The sequence below is a fragment of the Lampetra planeri genome, chromosome 12 (assembly GCF_965212315.1).
Source record: "Lampetra planeri chromosome 12, kcLamPlan1.2.h2, whole genome shotgun sequence".
Lineage (NCBI taxonomy): Eukaryota > Metazoa > Chordata > Hyperoartia > Petromyzontiformes > Petromyzontidae > Lampetra > Lampetra planeri.
In genome coordinates this window covers 7,938,265-7,960,105 of record NC_136118.1, presented here as the reverse complement: position 1 = coordinate 7,960,105, position 21,841 = coordinate 7,938,265, and the positions used below count along the sequence as shown (strand labels likewise).

The 21,841-nt window shown below is 48.1% G+C and overlaps 1 protein-coding gene across 1 annotated transcript in view; it reads left to right on the top strand.

The window, feature by feature from the left end:
- Positions 1-21,841, top strand: part of LOC144721827 (ventral anterior homeobox 1b-like) — a 40,941-nt gene that overhangs the window by 9,512 nt on the left and 9,588 nt on the right. The window contains exon 2 of the mRNA XM_078599749.1: positions 16,689-16,876. Within this exon, the coding sequence (XP_078455875.1) occupies positions 16,689-16,876 (188 nt within the window). The remainder of the gene's footprint in view (positions 1-16,688; positions 16,877-21,841) is intronic.

Below are 21,841 nucleotides of genomic sequence, written 5' to 3'. Positions count from 1 at the left end.
CTCTCATATCTGTCTGTTCCGTGACCCTACAGCCACGGACGTCAATCTCAATTTCTCATCCGTCTACTGCTCGATAAGTTAGACACCACAACCACGGCGACGCGTGCCCTTGGATGGAGATCTTTGCGCGCTCGCTGGAATCTTGAGAGGCGGGGTTCGGAAATGTGCCAATTCGTAGGATTGTTTGGACCCGGTCGTATTTGCTCGCAGTAGCGGTTGATGCTTTCTAATATCTGCATGGGGGGGGGGGGGGGGTGATCAATACGCATCGCGTTACTATATTACACTCTAACAAAACAAATTTCCCATGCATCGTGTAAACGTGTAATTCTAATTTAAGAGTGTGTATGCTTTGGCAGGTTTAACAGATAATGTTCTCTAGATTGTATTGAATTTTTACTGCCATATGGTGGTGCCTTCAGATAATGGCACGTGCGAATGAAATATGAATGTCGCACACGTGACCTCGCGAACCCATGACGTCACGTCACGTGCACTGCAGTAGAGCGCGTGTTTTTCACCGTTCGCTCGGAGAGGGACTAAACGCGGGGAAGTATGACGATGTGTGCATTTCATTCGAAGTGTTCGCCACGCGAGACACGGTATCGCCGATTCACGAGCGCACGTGCTAAATGACACCCACAAACGCGCCGATATTATTGTTACACTATCGTATGTTAAAAAAGGGGTCATCGGCATCATCACCAGCCATTGTCAATCCACTGTTGATTGAAGGCCGTAGCCAGGCCTTCACCGCAACCAATCACGATCCTTGCAATATGACACATCCACCCAGCAGCAACCCAGGCACACGAGTTGAGTTCATCATCGCTCCATCTCGCTCGGTTGGACGTCCTGTCGGACGCGTTCCGTCTCTTTGACGCATGTCCGTTGCTGTTCTTGGGCTTCGCCAGGACACGCTGATAAAGAAGGGACCGATGGTGAAGGATATTAGAAATATAGCATGCATGTAAATGATCACATTTGCTCTGTCGTGTAAGCTCTAGTATAAGTTGTATGCTAATATATTTAAAGGTTTATTTATTTAAAGGTTAATAGCTAAACACAAATAGACAGTCGTACGTGTACGTGTTTGTTATTGTTTGCTTTGCTTGTGTGAGTTGAAGCGTGATCATAGCAGTTACGTACACTGACTGCCTAGCCTCGGAATATCGTGCTAAATTATTGATGATCGGCACTCAAAGGGCCGCTATAAATAGCATAATTAATAACACTCTACCCCTCTCTGCAGTCTTTTTTTACAATTGCGCAATACTTTTTAAAATGCAGTTTATTGTATTTTAAATACGAAAAGTTAAGGTGGCTGCGTGTGGGGAGACCAGATTTGGATCATTTTCTACTGACACCTGGCACGTGTTTGGAGGAACGCAACTCCATTGCACTGCCATCCCCATCGCGAGCTCCGGAATCGATAACGATCGATCGATGAATCGACGATGGCTCATTATCACCCCTCCACCGCCACCACCACTAACCACCACAACTCCGAGTAATAACACGTACAGTAGATAGGCCCGCAAGGCTTCTCAATGCGCGCAGTTGAAACGCCACTGAAATATCCCCACCCACGTGTGCGTGCTATTACACTAAGTAAGGGCGATGCTCTAACGTGTGCATGCGGCAGACGCAGCGTGCATTTAAATGCCCGCACAAGGCCATTTTAAAGTGAATCTACCCTTTTGTTGATCGCGGGATGTGCGGTGCAAAGATAATGCGATGGCCTTAGTGCAACTGAGGTCTCATGTTGTTTAATTTTTTAATTCATTTTTGTGGCAGGCGGAAGGCGTTCGGTGAGTTGCATGTGGGGGGATGCTGTGCTTTTGTGAAATACCCAAGGACGTTGTTTGGAATCCCACTGCGCGCGTCTTATTAATGCGATGTTTGCATATGCAGTCATCGTCAGCCGTTACCAATCGCCACAAAGCCGACGATATGTCACGGTGGAAAAATCCATACCTCGCTTCTTCCTCAACACACGAGCTGATTTCATGGCTCCATCTTCCCCGATGGAAGAGTCCTGTCCGTCGGTCTCGTTCCACTCCTTGACTGCCGCTCCGTCATTTCTCTTCACCATGGCCCATCAACCCTTCTCGACATCCGCAGTGTTCCTGGCCAAGCCTGCACGCCACTACCTTAACAGTTTGAATGATGCACTTGAGCAGTGTACGTTCTCTCATCCGTGTGCCTCTCTTCCTGTCGACGAAAAATGTATTCTAGATGCAATGCCATGCGAAAATCTTGCCGCAGCTCTGCAAGGGGGGGGGAGGGGGGTCGTAGCTCTGATTTGGCATGGACACGAAGCAACATGAGTCAACACGATGTACAGCGGTGCACAGTTGAAGGCTACTGCCGCTCAATGCAGCGCCCTTGCACGCACGTGATGCGCATTGTGGTTGTCTTTAATCCATCTTGAACGTTACAACGTTTAAACAAATTACGCCGTAACAAAGGAAAACGAAAAGGAGGCTCGGGGGAGCTTGGGGGGGGGGGGGGTTGCAGAGGCCTTCATCCAGCAGTGGATTGATCAAGGCAGATGATGAGATACAAACGTACAAACGTGTGGCGACGTTTACTATCGCGATGAGAATGTTCTTCGCAAATCGCGCTTCCATCGCTGTCAATGGATGTGAGGGTTTGTGTCAGCTGTCGTCTGCATGAATCGCATCTCTGATTTTTCTTTGTCCGCTACTTTGCGTCAAATACCAAGTGCATTGCCTGGAACTGGACTTAATCTCAGCCCCGAGTTGAGCTTAGCTCAGAGTTACCGGTAGCCGAGGTGATACGAGTGGGTCATCATCGTCATCATCATCCCCGATCAGTCAGGATCACTCCACTGCTGAATGAACCAACTCCCGATTCAGTCGTCACTCCTCGCGGCCACGAGACGACACAACGAGCCATCGAGTCGCTTTGATCGCTCCATCTCCGCGGTGGTGCGGGCGGATCTCGGACCGTGCTTTGACAGCGACTCTTAGAAGCCGTGCTCATAATCGTCCTTTAGTCACGATCCATCCACTGCTGCGTGAAGGCTTTCACCCAAATCACGTCACCGTGCGACGACAAATCGACCGAGCTAGCAGCCGCTATCACGACGGGCCGATTCAACCGCTGGGCGTCCGTCTCGGGCGTGTTCTCATTCTTCGGCCAACAGAGTTCATGGGCATCATGGGGCGATAGGCGCAAACACAACGCTAACGTAACATACGAATCGTGCAGTGTGGGGTATACGGTGCAGCGTGTGATGCGGTAAGAGGCTATTCGGACGCGATTAATGTCATTGAGTGTTTGCGACTCGAACGCAACATTTGACCAATACACACAAACTAACGTGGTCATCAAGTGTGACAACACTGTTGATGTTTATTGTTGTCAAATGTAAAGTCGTAACCCAGCAAATCTTAAATACACCGACGTGTATAGCTCTTGTGACTGACACACGGATATGAAAAGTACGTACGATTAAATCAGTCTTTGTTTTAGCAATAAGAACACACGCGTCTAATGAACGCCTTTTAAAACAAATAATATTAGTTTACAGTGAAGGCCCCTCCCGCCCGTGGCTGTGTCAGTAAAAGGGGGGTTACATTTCCACCATACTTCACCCCGCTGGTTAGTACGGGTTGGTGACAGCGTGGGAGGGACCGTTTCGGATCTCGCTCGCAACTCACGTGAACCCTACCGGCAATCCAACTCAAGCATGCGAGTTGACAAGCCCAGCGTGATAACAAACGCGCCGCGTCTCTCCACCACGTGTATAGGAATACTACGATAACACACAAGCAAAATCAACCTCGGTCAATCCACTGCTGGATGAAGGCCTGCCCCAGTCGCAGTCACCTTTCACGATCCTGCGATGTGACAAGCCACCTAATAGGCACAAAGAGGTGTAGCAATCCACCTGTGTACGATGTGACCATCCGCCTGTACACGATGTGATCATCCACCTGGACATGATGTGGTCATCCACCTGCACGTTCGTCGATCTGGTGGCTCGGCCAGGAGAGCGACCGTCTGGGCAGCGTGTTGGCGGTGGGAGGCGATGACTCGGCCCATCGTTCATCCGGGGCCGATAAAGTGGAACACCCACCGCTGGCTCGGGGCCGTTAAACGGCAGAAGAGCACCACCTCGGTGCTCATTCGAGACGGGAAAGCACTTTGTAGTTACGGTTAAAATGCAATGATCAAAGTCCAGGAGAATTGGACATTGATCGTCATGTCAGGCTATAACGGATGGCCGAGGTCGTTGCTGCGGTAAGTTGCCGGACGACGTTTTACTATATCCCGATACGTGACTAGGAGTGGATGGGTCCCGTGTCTCACTGCGCCGAAGTTGCTTTGCGCTTCGGGGCATTAGCGCGGCTACTTTTAATCTCGAGCGCGCCATCAGATGACGCTCGCACGTGGTGTGAGAAATATCACGCGCGTCTGTCGCCGTCGCCACAAACTATTATCGCAATACGATCATTATTATAATAATATCAGCAACACACAGTCCCGTATCAATCCACTGGCTCCGGACGAAGGACCTCACACGCTGTGTCGATCGTGGGGATTTCTCGAGCCCATCTCAGTTGCCTGGTCGGTGAAGGGAGGCAATGAACCGGATCAGATCACGGGTTGACGATTGCCTGGCCGTGGTCGGGGATCGGAAAGCAGTTCGCTTACCATTGAGCCACACCCTTACATTAAACATAAAACTATTTAGTTACCATGGAAAGACTCTTTTTGTATTGTTTTCAAGAGGGTGCTGCTACATTGGGATGTAGGGACAAATTCCATCGTGGGTGGTCGGGGGAGGAAACCGCACGACCCGCAGGAAACGCGAACACACGAGGAGGGCGTCACTCCCAACTCCGCACAGCTTGATTAGAGAATGCATTGGCGTAGTGCAATCTCCAAGCCGCATCCAAACCTGACCCTTACACCACCTGGTATTGCCATACAGCCTCCCGTCAAAGTACTAACCAGGTTCCAACCTGCTCACCATCCGAGATGCGATGAGGTCGAGCGCATTCCGGGCTGCTGTGTCATGGGCGCGTCGATCAACCAGACCTTTTGTTCGCAGCATACACACGTGTCGTGTGTGCGAGTCTGTGTTCGTTTGTGTAGGGAGCGGTGGCGCAGTGGTTAGCGCAGTGCTGCAAACTCGGCGACCCGCTCACGGCCAACACCAGTGACGATTATCTTAACCGATCCTAGGTCGATTTAGCGTTAAATGAGTTCCTGGTGTTACGTAGGTAGGGGGTGGTGCTGGCCACACACCCCCTCGTATGCCATTCCGGACTTCATCGGTGCTCGCTAACAGCACTTGCCCCCTGCGGTCGAGCAAGGTTACGCGGGGGGGGGGGGGTCTGTGTGTCCTGTGTACACAATGGCTCGATAGCTGGATAGGGAGCGGTGGTGTAGTGGTTAGCGCGCCGCGCTACGAACCCGGCCAACCCGAGTTTGATTCCCGCTCACGGCCAACACTCAGTGAACGATTATCTGAACATGGTCCTGGGCCGCATCCCCGAGGTCGACTCAGCATCAAATTAGTACCTGGTGCGGTGTGTAAACATCGCCACTGGGGAGACAAAGGCGGTCGGGCGTGGTGATGGCCACCCCGCCGCCTCGTGTGCCCTGGCCGGACTTCATAGGTGCTCGCTAGCAGCACTTGCCCCAACAGTCTGCAAAGGCTATACGGGGGATCTTTGTCTTTGATAGATGGATGGGCATGGTTCGCTGATGAGCCTGTGTGAGGGTGAAACCCGCGCCCATGTCTAACATTTTACCGGCGATGTCTTTATATGGGCGGATTATTGACGGGGGCGTTCGCACTCGATCTCACATCGTACAAAGTCGTTGGGTGTATGAACTGTTGCGCACGATGGGCAGCCTAATTGTGTAATTATATAATACTCTTTGGTTCTTTCGGTAAAGTCACGTAGGTATAAAATAAAATGGGAAAAGCTTTTCCCACCTGATGACGGACGCTTGTGTTGCGCCCGAAACGTCGTGATTTATTTTATTTTATACCTACGTGACTTTACCGAAAGAACCAACGAGTATGGATTCCTGCAGTCACGAAAGCTTCAAATTAAGATTAATTATATTATCCCGAATATATTTATTCCTCAAAGCGTTTTGCGTGTATTCAGGTCATCACGTGTACTGATACAAACATGAATAATACATGTATAGATTAGCACAAATTACAGTTTACTGCGAAATAGGTATATATGGCTAATTTGCATCTACCATTTTTAATTATGCGTGTTCAACGCAGTTTCCAACCATTTCCCATATATTAATTGTAATAAAAAATGAATGTTAAGATATAAATTTTAATAATTATTGCGTAAATGTTTTGTATAATATTAAACAAGGACTTTACACCGATGACAAACGGTCATGTTTGAAATAAAACACACGTAGATTGAGAGGTATAGGAGCGAGCCATTTATAGATACCCCGTTAAAATAATATGGGCAGATGATCGAGAAGACTACATTTTAATTTCCAAGCCTCTCCACGTCTCCTCCTCCGCCAATATCAATGCGCGCGTCAAGTCAAGGAACACGTCTCCCTAGTAGGGTACCGAGAAACGGCGTTCACAAAGTTTAACCACCTGTTGAGAAAAAGTTGGGGTCATAATAACGCAGTGTGGTACCTATTAATGGATCACCATCAATATGTATATTTGCATAATACACACACACACATTATGAACAATAAGAAGAGGTTTTAACCGTTCTGGCAATAAAACAATTATTAAGATAGTATTGGTTCAATCTTAATTTTTGGAGCTTTCGTGACTGCAGGAATTATTCTTTGGTTCTTTCGGTTAAGTCACGTCTAAAGATAAAATAATGAATTAGATTTTTGTTGCTATTTCTCTTATGCCTGATGATGATTGCTTGTGTTGCAATCGAAACGTCGCTATTATTTTAATTCATTATTTTATCTTTAGACGTGACTTAACCGAAAGAACCAAAGAATAGTATTGGTTATTTCGGTAAAGTCACGTGATGATGTCACCTGATGATGATGGATTGTGTTGCAATCGAAACGTCGTGAGAATTTTCTTGTTTTATTTTTATTATTTTATTATTTCCCTTCTACGTGACTTTACCGAAAGAGCCAAGAATATAAATCCCTGCCGTCACGAAAGCTTTAAATCGAAATTATTAAGATGTTCAAATACCAAATAGATACCTTTTGCGAGGAATCAAGTCCTCATTAATCACACGTTCTTGTAGTGAACATGCTCTGATAATATATAAATATTGCCTGTTGATGGTCCAATGACACACACACACATTGTGCCGGGTATCTTCTTCGGCGGTAATAATTCGATTTAGCATCGGCAGAATTTAAATGCCAGGAAAATGCAACAACGTAACAACATTCTTGATTTGCAGCTTTCGTGACTGCAGGAATCCATACTCTTTGGTTATTTCGGTAAAGTCACGTAGGTAGAACTAATAATTGATCTCGACGTTTCGATCGCAACAACAAGCGACCGTCTTCAGGTGAAACGTCGCGATCTATTCTTTTTTTCTACCTACGTGACTTTACCGAAAGACCCAAAGAGTAACGTAACAACATGTCAAGGTTTCGTTCGATGGTCTTCAATCAGTACGGCGTCGGTTATTTTTCCGTATTCTGTCATTTTACAAGTGGTTACGTTTTACCTGCAGTTCACATCACATGTAGCGGCGCTGCAAATATCAAGGTGCGTGCGTTAAATTAGTACCTTGAGTGATATCTAAACACCGTGACGAGAGAGACAAAGGCGATCGGGCGTGGTGCTGGCCACCCACCCCCTCGTGTGCCGTTCCGTCCTTAATAGGCGCTCGCTAACAGCACTTGCCCCAACAGTCGGTTAAGGCCATACGGGGGATCTTTGTGTCTGTATTGCTCACGAGAATTAGTTGACAAGCCCCTCGTCAATCCACTGCTGGATGAAGGCCTCCACTTGCCGCGTCGATCCGTGGGTATTTCTTGACCTACAGCGCCGCGCTGGTTAATGCGCGTTGTTAAAGGTGACACGAGAGGGTGGAGGGGGTGGGCTGTCAAAATATCGTTTCGATATAACTCACCAAAGATGTTGGCCGTCGCTAGGAATGTAACTCGCGTGCTAAGCCGGTTTAGTTATGCGCATTGTTCATTGCGTGAAGTCACGTATGGATGTAACGGTAACCTTGCGAAGATCGTCACGTGGAGATCACGGTACATTACGAAGATTACCGGTACGTGCCCACTAATCCCAAACGTAACGTGAACGTATACGCCCGTGCGATTCGAGTGGTTAGCGAGCGCATTGTGTGAAGATTACGCGGCTTTCACAGTGAACCCGAAAGTCGCAGGTGCCTCTGAATTTGCGATATTGCACCGCCACAGACAGTACACGCGCACAGTTTATAAATACTGCATCGCGCGGGGTGGAGCGGTGGCGCAGTGATTAGCGCGCCTACCTATGGAACCTGGTAGTTTCAGCTCGATTCCAGACCACGGCTAACATCAGTGGCGAGTGGTTATGCTTGTGTCTGAACCGGTCCTGGCGCTGCTATACCCCGCTTCTCCAACACGCACTGACCGTTGTGGGGAAGTATGGTCAAACAACCTACCCCCCTGCTCACACGACCGATGCGGCGTGGGGAGACCTTCATCGCGTTGAACAAATTCCTGCACATTACTAACGGTAATAGCTATTTAAAATTACTAATATATAACATATTTCTAGGTAATTACATTTGTAAACGTCCTTTCATAATGTATTCGTAAGGCGGTGCTATTTTCAAACCTATGAACACGTTAACGCCAATACGCATTCATCACTTTGATTTCAACGCTAAAGGCACATTGTTATATTTTCTTATAACTAACATCATATTATGATTAACATAATACACAACTTGTGGTCTATATCATAACAGAATGCAAAAAATAAAGCGGTGTTTTTTTTTGCTGCTTACTAGATGAAAGAGAAAACCCCGACGTTTCTGCCTAGTGGCCCTTATCAGGAAGAAAAAAAACCCATATATGACCCCACCGCATGAGAGAGATGGAGCGATGAAATGACGTGGTGAGCAGGAGAATGATGATATCATTATAATTGAATCGCGAGAACGTGAGCGGTGACAGGGGGGGAGGGGTGAGGGGAGAGACTTCATCCAGCAGTGGACGGATCATGGCTGACCGTGATTATTGCTATGTATACAAACGTGTGCGCGTTTGTATGTATGCATGTATCATGTGCGTGGGTGTACGCATGTGCTGTTTGCAGTGTAGTGGTTAGCGCACGACGCGACGAATCCGGCGACCCCTGGGGAGACAAAGGCGGCCGGGCGTGTTGTTGCCCACCAACACCACCCAACCTCGTGTACCTTTAACAGTACTTGCCCCAGAAGCCTGTGTGGGCTACACAAGAACCTTTGTCTTTGTATATGTTACGTACGCATATATATATATAAAAGTGTGTGGTGTTGTCCGTCTCGTGTGTGTATGCGTGTGCTTTGTGTGCGCTGAGTATTATCAAGTGTGGGTACTGCTGTGTGCATTTGTTTATTGTTAATATGTCGAGGTTGTGTTTTGTGTTTGTACTTACGTGCGTAAGTTATATTCACGTGTTTGTGTGTAAGTGTTTTTGTTGGGTGCGTATATGTGTTTGGTTTGTGGGTGTGTGAATGTGTCCGTGTTTTTATACTTTGTGTGTGTTTTGTGTGCATTGTCTGTGTGCTGTGCGTTTCTGTATGCATGCATACGTATGTGTCCTGACAGTATTTAAGATGTGTATTGTGTGTGCATTTATATTTATATATGTTAAGCGTATATGTGTGCGCTTTGTAAGTATATTTGTATGTGTACGTGTCTAGTGTGTGTTTTGTGTCTGCAATCACGTCTGTGAATTGTCTTTATGTGGCTATTGTGCCTATGCGTCTGTGTTAGGTGTGTGCGTATGTATAAGAGGCAGAGGTGTGGACTCGAGTCATGTGACTTCGACTCGAGTCAGACTCGAGTCATGAATTAGATGACTTGCGACTCGACTTGGACTTGCATAACAATGACTTTGTCCCACCTATGAGATGTGGACTCGAGTCATGTGACTTGGACTCGAGTCAGACTCGAGTCATGAATTTGATGACTTGCGACTCGACTTGGACTTGCATAACAATGACTTTGTCCCACCTCTGATAAGAGGTGTGTTGTGTGTATAATAGGGGTGTTGTGTGTGTATAAGAAGTGTGTTGTGTGTGTGTAATAGGCGTGTTGTGTGTGCTTGCCAACATCACTTGTCCCAAACGTCTATTAAGGCTATACGGGGGATCTTTGTCTTTGTTGAGTGTAATCCATGTGAATGTGGGTTTGTGTGTGTGCTTTTAGTTTGTAGCATGGATGTAGTGCAACGTTGAGTGGTAACCCGAGTTTGAATCTCGAAAAGTATTTTCCACCAGCCTGACTGCCGATGAGATCCAAAAGGTTTGAAACTCGTCCAGAGTAGCTTCAACAACAAGAAAAAATCTGTTACATAAATAAATAAATAACCTTCTATGCCATTAAATATGCATCTGGACTAACATATTTGGTATCATACGTGGAGACACTGAACGGAGTTTAACCAGAACTCGTGAGTTTAACCAGAACTCGTGAGTTTGTACTCAGACGAATAGGTATGTACATCATCATTCAGGCGATCTGATCAATAGACATTGTTGGATCAGCGTGTGTGTGTGCAGCACGCTCAACTGACACGTACAGCCTTAGCAGACTTAGTTGCTATTCGCGAGCACCTATGAAGGCCTTGCAGACGACACGCACACACACACACGCATGCGTACACAGGACTAACGTCGCTTTGTTTAGCCCTGTTTAACACATTCCTGCGGAGGGAGCTGGTAGGAACGTTGGGTTGCTCGGTCAATGGCCAGGGTCAACGGCGGCGTGGTGTATTCCGCAAATATGCCCGACTGTGTGGGCGGGCACAAGCCTGCGTGAGTAGGTTAAACGTTGAGTTTTATAAGGGCAGCACGGGGTGACCAGCCCCTGTGGGCTGGTGGAACCAGTGGGTTCCTACCAGTATAATCTGCTGTTAGCGGGCACCCATGTCACACACTGCCACACGTAACTCTTTCACGCGCATATGGTCTACTTTTACAAACACGCTCTCACACTTACACGCCCCAATACGTACCGCCAACGCACTCTTACAAAAATAAACATCCTGGCAGTCACAAACCTAGAGAGAATAATACATATCGCCCGTAACAGACCGTTGGGGCAAGTTCTGCGAACGAGCATATATGAAGGCCGACACGACACACGCCAGACCGCCTTTGTCTCCCCCAGGGTCTAGATGCTTACCGAGGGGAGGCGCATGACCGGTTTAAATATTCGCCACTATTATTGGTCGTGAGCTGGAATCGAACTCGTGTCGCCGGCTTTGTAGCGCCACAAACGCTACACTACTGCTCCCCACATACAACAACAACAACGCCTTAGTGGCGGTGACGTCAACACGGCGCTTGTGCCAGGCTACGTGCACGTTGAGGCCACGTGAAGTGTCGATCGCTCGCCGGCAGGAGGTCACGGGGCAGACCCAGGTCGCCATGGGTGGACTGACTGAGATGACAGGCCCGTTGCAACACCTATGCCCCCTACTTTGCCCACATACACTCACCTACACTCATACACATCCACACCCTCACTCGGACACACCCTCATTTTTACACAAGAAGACCCCCCCCCCTTTGCCACACACTCAACACGGCGCTCGTGCCAGGCTAGGTGCGCTTTGAGGTCACGTGAAATGGCAAGGGCTCGATGGCAGGACGTCACGGGCCAGACCCTAGGTGCCATAGGTCGGCTGACTAAGATGGTTGATATGTGCACCCACTGTACTCCCCACTGTGCCAACTCACGATATCTAGCCGGCCAGCCCTCCGCTCGTTGTTGTGAGTGCCACTTCTCTACCCTCCGCTATTGTTGGAGGGTGACTGCCTCTAACTGACCAGTAATATCCTTCACCGCTGATACCAGTCATCGGCAGGTCTAATCAGCTCCACATCATCCTGTACACATCAATAAATCTCTTCTCCAGCCCGTGCCGCGCCCGTTTAGCACCCTCTATCTGGCCAAACATACGCTGCTTGGGTATGCGGTGGCTGGGCATGCGGATTACATGACCCAGCCAACGCAGCCTCTCTTGCCGGAGCAGCTCACTGATGGGACAATATCCAGATCGTTCAAGGATTTGTATGCTCCTCACACAATCTAGCCTGTTTAAAGCCAGGATGGATCGTCGGCAGGCCAGCCTGAATGTTTCAAACTGGCACAGATATTCCTTCAGAGGAGTCCACGTTTTGCAAGCATATAGATAGGAGGGCATAACTGTGGCCAAGAAGACCCACAACTTTGTGTGAAGCAGCAGGCCAGGTAGCTTCCACGCTGAGTTACGAAGCTGATGCAAATATAATGCTGCTCCACTGATTCGGAGTACGATCTCTGCTGCCAAACCAGAGCTAGTCAAAAGCGCACTGCCCAGGTAAGGACACTTGTCCACTATCTCCACAACTATTCCATAACTCATTGGGAGTTGAGAGAGTGGAGCATTTGATGACGCAAAATATCCAGGCAGGTGCTTAGTGTTGGTGGGGCTGATTTTAAAGCCCCATCTCTTCGTGACTCGCTCCAGGTTTAGCAGCAGAGCCTCCAACTAATTCTCAGAGTGAGCAGCAACCACCACATAATCAGCATACATAACATGGTTGACCAATAGGGAACCGTCCCTGGACTGCACCCGGGCATCGATCAGCCTCCCACTGTGTCTGTACCAAATAAAAAAAAAGTCCTCTACTACAGCCATTGAATGTTTCTCGAACTATGTGGTTGAAAAATGTGTTCATTAATTTAGGAGCCTGATGATATCCCTGTCGCACCCCAAGGTAAAGAGGGAATGTGTGGGACTCTCAGCCAACCAGCTTTACTGGGTCTGCTCACCATCATGCCGTTCTTTATTGATTGTGAGCAGAGCCATGGACTCCGAAAGCATGCAGAACAACCCACAGCCATGGCCTATTGATCGTATTATAAGGCCTTGACCAGATCAATAAAGCAGAGATGTAGGCCCCATTGCAATTCCCTATAGCTCTGCTGCAGCAGACGGACAGAAAATATGGCATCCATACAGGACTGCCCAGGCCTAAAATCCCACTGGGGCTCTGCACGCCTCTCCTGAGCATGTCTGGCAAGACGATGTTGAATAATCCTTGCCAGAGCCTTTCCCGGCACACTAGGAAGGAGATGCCCCAATAGTTGTTAAAATCAGTACGGTCCCCCTCTTTAAGAAGGAGGACATCCTTCCAATCCTGCATAGCCTGTCCTGTGGTGAAGACTGCTGTAATGATGTCATATAGGGCAGTCTGCAGACAAACACCACCCTCTCTCAGCATTTCGCTTGGGAGGTCATCTCTGGATTTAAAGCTTTCGTGACTGCAGGGATTCATCTTCTTGGTTCTTTCGGTAAAGTCACGTAGAAGGGAAGTAATAAAATAATAAAAATAAAACATAATAAATTAATTATCACGACGTTTCGGCCACAACGCAAGCAGCCGTTCTCAGGTGAAGACCAGTCTGACGCTGTCTCCCCGACAGACCTGGTCTTCACCCGAGGACGGCTGCTTGCGTTGTGGCCGAAACGTCGTGAGAATTATTTTATTATGTTTTATTTTTATTATTTTATTACTTCCCTTTTACGTGACTTTACCGAAAGAACCAAGAAGATGTCATCTCTGCCTGGCGATTTTCCTGGTCTCAGACACTGGATCGCTCCTGGTACTTCCTGAACAGATGGCACCTCAGCCAGCTATTTATTCCAATATTTGAGACACTGCAGCCCCAGCAGGGGCATCCCCACCTTGCCCCGTGATGTTATCTGAGCTTAGGGGTTTGCCCTACCCCAAGACCTCACTTAAATACTCATGAAACCTGCAGAGTTGTTCCTGGGGGTCGGAGATAATATCACCATTATTTCCCTTAAACATGGTAATAGGGATGGCGCTGGAAGTTACTTTTAGATGTCATTAAAGAGTTATTCGTTGTCGTGATCTACTGAAGCATTTACCACCTCCTCTTGTAAACCACCACCACTCATCCTCGCAGGGCCGGATGGCTCTACGAACCTCTGAGCGAAGGCTGTCACAAACCTCCTGATTCTTCGACGTGGGATGATGTAATCGGTGGGAGCTAGCTGGAACACCTCCATCTTTCAGGGTTTCTGTGGAACTCTGGGCTTCATGAACCATAGTTCTAAACTTAAAGCTTTCGCGATTACAGGAATTCAAATTATTTGGGTCTTTGGTTAAAGTTGTCTTTAGAAGCTAACTCCCCTTTTCCTGATGATGACCACTTGTGTTGCGATCGCAACGTCGTAGTTTTTTGTTAAATTTTTGTTATTTTCTTTGAACCTATCTACGTGACTTTACCGAAAGACCCAAGTAATACATAGTTCCAAACCTCACCCATTTCCTCTAAGCATTAGGAGAAGGGGTGGGGGCGATGCCAACCCCAGCTGAATACTCACTTGCAACTTTCATCAGCTAATTGAGACCAGGCCGCTGTGGGATTGAATGGGGTCCCAGGAGGACACCCACCACCACAGTAGAAGAATGGCAGGTGTATCTTACAGATGACAAGCCGATGATGACTGGGCTGACCAGCTCCACGGGAGGTTCTGGTATCAAGGACAAGGGCCTGCATTCGTTGTTCGATCACTACGTAGTCAAGCAGATGTTCTTGCTTGGACGAGGCGTGCATCTATGATGGTGTGTGGATGCGCCAATGACGGGACGGCATATTGATGATTACAAGCCCATGGCCTGTACAGAAGACGAGCAGTTTCCTACTATTATTGAGCTGATCTGCCCATGCCTTCCAATCACTCCAGCCCAGGTGGCTAAATTATGACCTGCTTGGACATTAAAGCCATCCAATATGATCACTCTATCCCGAGGGGTCACTTTAGCTAGCACCTGTGTCAGGAGGTTATTTAAGGAATAAGACTCATCAGCCAGACGTCATGGACGCCTGTCCTCCCAAGGCATCTACACAAGCTTAGTTTGATATTTAATTCGTGGCTTTCTGATTGAAGGTGAAGGGGTTACCAGCCCCTGGCCCAGAGCCACCGTTGGCCACTGCATAGAGGCTAACAGCGCCAGGAAGGGCCTTTCACCCAATAGCAATGCTCACAGCCACCACAGCGTTACCGATCTGCAGCCAGCGAGGAGGCCGAGGTTGTTTTGCCAGCCCTTACACGTGAAGGCAAGTATTATCCGTATGACCTGTACCATACTGTTGGGGTGCAAGTGCTGTTAGCGAGCACCTATGAAGGCCTGGACGGTGCACGAGGGGGTGGGTGGCCAGCACCACGCCCGGCGGCCTTTGTCTCCCCAGTGGTAATGTTTACCCAGCACACCAATTACTCATTTGGAGCTGAGTCGACGTAGGGGAGGTCCATGCCTGCTTCAGATAATCTGGTGTTGGCCGCACTAACCACCACACACGCACACACACACCCTAACACATTCACGTCCTCATACACACCCCCATGTACACACTCACCGAGGCACACAAACACACAACTCCCTTACATACACACACATCACCTTTCTGCCACACACAGACACGTATACTCCCTCGGTTGCACACAACTCTCTCACACACACACACACGCGCTTATACAAACATTCACATTCTTTCACACACACACACACTGGCACACATAAATACTAAAAGTACCCCGTCTAGCCTAAATCGGTACTCGCTATCAGCACGTGCACCTGTTAAGACTGGCATGACACGTGAGAAAGTGAGTGGACAACACCACACCCGCCGCCTTTGTCTTCTCAGTGGAGATGTTTAATGCTGAGTCGACCTAGGGGAGGCCCAGGACCGGTTGAGATTATGGGGAGCGGTAGTGTACCGGTTATCTACAAACGCGGCAACCCGAGTTCGATTCCCGCTCATGGCCAACACCAGTGGCACCACAAACACACGCCCCAAAGGCAAATATTCCCCATATAGCCTTTACCAGACTGTTGGGGCAAGTGCTGTTAGCGAGCATCTATAAAGACCGGAACAGCACACGAGGAGGTGGGTGGCCAGCACCACGCCAGGCCCCCTTTGTCTCCCTAGTGGCGAAGTTTCCACACCAGGACCGGTTCAGATAATCGTCACTTGTGTTGGCCGCTAGCGGGAATCAAACTCGTGTCGGCGGATTCGTAGCACAGCGCGCGAACTGCTCCACTACCGCTTCTCGCACACGAACCCACACACGCACACCCACACAGGCACCCACACGCACTTACACACACACCCACACGCACTTACACACACACCCACACGCACTTACACACACACCCACACGCACTTACACACACACCCACACGCACACCCACACAGGCACCCACACGCACTTACACACACACCCACACACACACCCACACGCACTTACACACACACCCACACACACACGCGCCTACACACACACACGCACCCACACACACACGCGCCTACACACACACGCGCCTACACACACACGCGAGAGCGCACTGCCGCACCTGACGCGCGCTCTTCTCTCGCCGCCGCCGCCGCCGCTTTCGCCGTGGCGCACGCGGGGGGCGGCACTGCAGACGCCAAGGGCGCCATCCGCGAGCTCGTGCTGCCCAAGGGGTTGGACCTGGAGCGGCCCAAGAGGACCCGCACATCGTTCACGGCCGAGCAGCTCTACCGACTCGAGTGCGAGTTCCAGCGCTGCCAGTACCTGGTGGGCCGGGAGCGCACGGAGCTCGCGCGCCAGCTCAACCTGTCCGAGACTCAGGTGCGTGCTCCCTCCCCTTCTTGGCAGCCGCCGAGAAACGTAAAATTTTGCGGCATGTGGCTGGGGTTGTGGACCACGTGTGTGTGTGTGGTACGTGGGGAGCGGTAGTGTATCGGTGAGCGCGCCGCGCTACGGACCTGGAAACCCCAGTTCGATTTGCCGCTCACGGCCAACAACAGTGACGATTATCTGAACCGGTCCTGGGCCTCCTCCACTAGGTCGACTCAACCTTAAATTTGTACCTGGTGCGGTGTGTTAACGTCTGCACCAGGGATGCAACGTTGGCCGGGCGTGGTGCTGGCTACCCACCGTTCTGGCCTTTATAGGTGCTCGCTAACAGCACTTGCCCAACAGTTGGTTAAGGCTATACGGGGGATCTTTGTCTTTTGGTATGAGGATAATAGTAATGTCATAATCGTCACCATTGTTGCCATTATTGTGGTCGTCGCCATAATGAAAACCACAATCACCATCACAAGCTCCACGAACACAAACATTATTACTGTAATTACTCATTTATCCAGCCACACTGAGCCTGATGACTGTTTTTTTCAATTGGGTTCCTCCATTGGGGTTTTATTCGAAGATGTCTGCCAATTAATGACGAGTGTTTATACGTGCGGGAGGAAGCCGGAGCACTCGGAGGAAACTCACACGCGCGAGGGGGCAACGCTCTATCCCCCCCCCCCGTCTCCCCGCAACGATGGAAACAGCTGGTGATTAGTCCACTTGCTGCACTGCATTCTCCTGGCGAGCCAGGGTATGGCATTTTTTCGACGCCCACGGGAAAGGGAGTTTCACAACATTAGTGTGATCAATTTTGATTTGAAGCTTTCGTGACTGCAGGAATCCATACTCTTTGGTTATTTCGCTAAAGTCACGTGGGTATAAAATAAAATAAATCACGACGTTTCGGGCGCAACACAAGCGTCCATCATCACAGTGCTGGATTATAGACCACTTGCATAGCCACCACCGCCCAGCATTATTGTCATCATCATCATCATCCAGAAAAATCAACATCATGATCATCACCATCATCATCGCCATGACCACCACCGCCAAATATCATTACCATCATCGCCACCATCACATGGATCATCAACATGTACATGAAAGTCGGATCGGGGGACGACGACACAGTCTGCAGTGTTCTGTGGATTGAGTGTCAAATACGGCATGGGCTGTGAGTTAGTCCACGAGTGAAGACACGTGTCGTCTCAGGCAGTGGTTCTCAACCGGGGGTACGCAGACCTCTCGGGATACGTGGTAATGTTCCAGGCGGTACGTGAGATGACTTATAAATGCATGGAATTGTATCGTACATGAGAGTCATTGGTGAATAATAATGTATGAATCTGCCAATATAAATAACTTCGATAACACTTAAATCCATATGGTAACCTCGAACAATATAAAATACCTTTCTAGCCTCATTGATCGTAAACAATGTGGTTTCCAAAAGTAACCAGCGAGCACGAACAAATTACATGACACATGCAGAGCGTCTTGTTGAATTAGTTTTTATCCGCTTGCAGTTACAATTCGTTAAAATGTTGATGTTCACTATGCATACATGTATTCCACGTTGAGTTAGGCAAGGGGGGTACTCGGTTGAAACAAAATTCAACAAGGAGGTAAAGCAGCCAACACATCTTCTTGGTTCTTTTGGTAAAGTCACGTAGAAGGAAAATAATAAAAGTATATTATTACTTTATTATATTATTTTATTATGTTTTATTTTTATTATTTTATTATTTCCCTTCTACGTGAATTTACCGAAAGAACCAAGAAGGCGAATCCCTGCAGTCACGAAAGCTTCAAATCGAAATTCAGCCAACAAATGTTGAGAACCACTGATCTAAGGAGTCACCAGTTCAATCAAACAGGAATTGGGAGGGAGATTCAGACTGTAGGGGTCGCAGAGGAGAAGGAGCGACCACCAGCCAGCACGTGCCGGCAGCGTGGGGGGGGAGGGTAGCAGTGTGCGGGTTGTAGGCAGGGAGGCAGGGGTTCGAGTCTGGTTGAGGCGGAGCGAAGATCGGCGCATTTGTAACAAAGACAAATCATCACAGCTGCTTTCCTTTTGAAGTCCACGACACCAACATTCACCCGCGCAACACGTGGTCTATTAGCTCTCGAGTCTCTTTGTACAGATCGTTTGATGCTGCTGCAGCAGCGTTGGCAGGGGTGCACAAGCTCAATTAACAACACGAACAACTCAACAACTTCGTCAATTACACCGTCTCAACAAAACATATCGCCGACAACATTTTGTACAATGGCCATTCTTCATAGCAAATATGAAATGGGGCCTTTGGGTCTTCTATGACAAATGGTCACTGCCCAAAAGGTCACTTCTTGTGTGTATATATATGTTTTTATTTATTGTACGGCAGTGTTAGTGACGAATGTGTTGAACTTTTTAGGCTATAGGTATCAATCAATTATATTATATTGCTGCATCTGTGAAATACTTTCAAACTGCTGCATAAAATACATGGTTAATGAATAACAATATACTATCTTCTTGGTTTTTTCGGTAAAGTCACGTAGAAGGGAAATAATAAAATAATAAAAATAAAACATAATAAAATAATAATATAATATACTAATTGTCAAAACATATCAACGTTTAGGCCTCCTGGTCCTTTTCAGAAAACATTGAGTTTTAGATGTAGAGAGAATGTTAAAGAGTTTTGGTAAGTCTCAATATTATATTATGAGACCTCCTTTGCCAGTAGCAAGACATAGCATTAGGTTTTAACCCTTTTATCTGGCAACAAAACTGACACCTTTATACTAGGGATCATGTTTGCATTAACCACAACACTTGCGGTCAAAATGCAAACAAAAAAGACAGCTCTGATAATGTATGCAGTGTGAGACTGGGCTCTAAGAAAAGCTGTCTCGGGTGTGGACCGATCAATTTCAAGGACAGTGCATACATTGTCAGAGTTGTATTTTTGTTTGCATTCCGACCGCAACTGTTGTGGTTAATGCAAACATGATCCCTTGTATAAAGGTGTCAGTTTTGTTGCCAGATAAAAGGGTAAAAAGTCTAAATATGTTTTTGAAGAAAGCCAGTCGGCCGAAACGTCGAGTTCCTATACTCTGCTGCCAGAGATAGTATAAAACGCACATTATCGTTTCACTGATCTGTTATTTTCATATCAATCACTACCAGAGTGAGTCAGATATCAGCCATACCGTGGTGGGTACCTGTTATATATATATTGTTTATATCTATCCATTCCGTACCTTCTTTTCGTGGATGTCAAACTTTTTACTTCAAACGCTTAGGCTTTCAAAAAAATCCCTGTCAGAGGCCACGGACCATTCACATTAATTATGTAGGGTTAGAGGTTAGAGTTAGGGTTAACATTAGGGCTGGGGTCATGTCAGTTATATTCCATTATATACGGAAAAAAAACGTATTAACCAGCTGGGTGCTTTTTCGATTTAAAGCTTTCGTGACTGCAGGGATTCATCTTCTTGGTTCTTTCGGTAAAGTCACGTAGAAGGGAAGTAATAAAATAATAAAAATAAAACATAATAAAATGAAATAATTCTCACGACGTTTCGGCTACAACGCAAGCAGCCGTCTTCAGGTGAAGAAGACTTCCCTTCTACGTGACTTTACCGAAAGAACCAAGAAGACAGCTGGGTGCTGTTTGCTTTCATGCCTTGCGCGGAAAGAAAGCGTTTGTGGATTGTTGTTGTTGTTGCAGCTTGCACAAAAGACTTGACGGTGCATTGTCTCATTGGCACCTCGATCTCAATAAATGCCCGTGTCTGTGGTTTACCAATGTACTGCGAGAACTGTGCTCAACAGCGTGTGGCGTTGTCGTGGCCTTTCCTGCCAACAGTCCCTCCGATGCTTTGTTCGCCCCGTTGTCGACACCCTCCTCTTGTCAATCCACTGCTGGATGAGAACTTCCCCGCGCTGTTATTAGACCATATTTGACCACGCTCGTCAGTGAATGTTGATGGAGTGACCGCAGGCCCCCTTCCACACCCCTACCCCCCACCCCCATCGTTACAATTACTATAATAATATATTTCTGCAACTAACGCTTACAAATGCGTGGTGGATTTTTGTTTTTATCTGAGCTACTCTGCTTTCCTCGCACATGAAGCCATACGCTCCACTAACACGGGAAGGGGCCAACAATCCCAATGCGGCAGGTACCTTCCTGAAACATCGTTTCTTGAATCAGCGATGTTTTGCTGGATACACAGAGGCCAAATATCACTACGATTATTATCACAACGTGCGCAATGAATGCACTCAACGCACTTGGATTTCAATCACGTGCAAAGTCTGCATAGCATTTACATGACGTCCAGGAGATCCTGTGTCGAATGGAACTAAACACATTCCCTTTATCCATCCACCTCTCGATGAAGGCCTCCCACCCACGTCACGTCGGTGCAATCTTTCGTTTGACCATACTTCACCACCAATCCTGATCAGTGCGGGCGCCGGTAAATGACCGGGATGCCATGACCGGACGTTCAGATGACTAACTGCTGATCTTAGCGAAATCACGTATCCCGTCCGGCTGGGCTCATGAGCTCAACGCGCTCACAAGCGCGCGAATGCCGCCTTTCAATTGCAGCTCTTTATTGCTATATCCGCAGCTGGATGACGGTTGTGATGGTGATAGGAGTGGGGTGGGGGGTGGTGGGGGGTGGGTGGGTTATGCGGCGTTTGGGTGTTTCGCTTCGTGAAACAATGAAGCCACCTGCATACCAGACAGAGCAGCGCAGGTCGTTAACTCTGAGCGCGCGCGCGCGCGAGCGAGCGAGCGGCAGTGAGAGGCGAGTCAATGCGCTTACTCGCCGTGTCCACTCACGCGCAGGGCACCCAGATTTCTTTGTCACCTCCAGTAGCCACAGTGGCTCAAGCTCACGAGCGAGCGACGCAGAGAGCCAGCTTACAACACGTCGTAATAATAACGC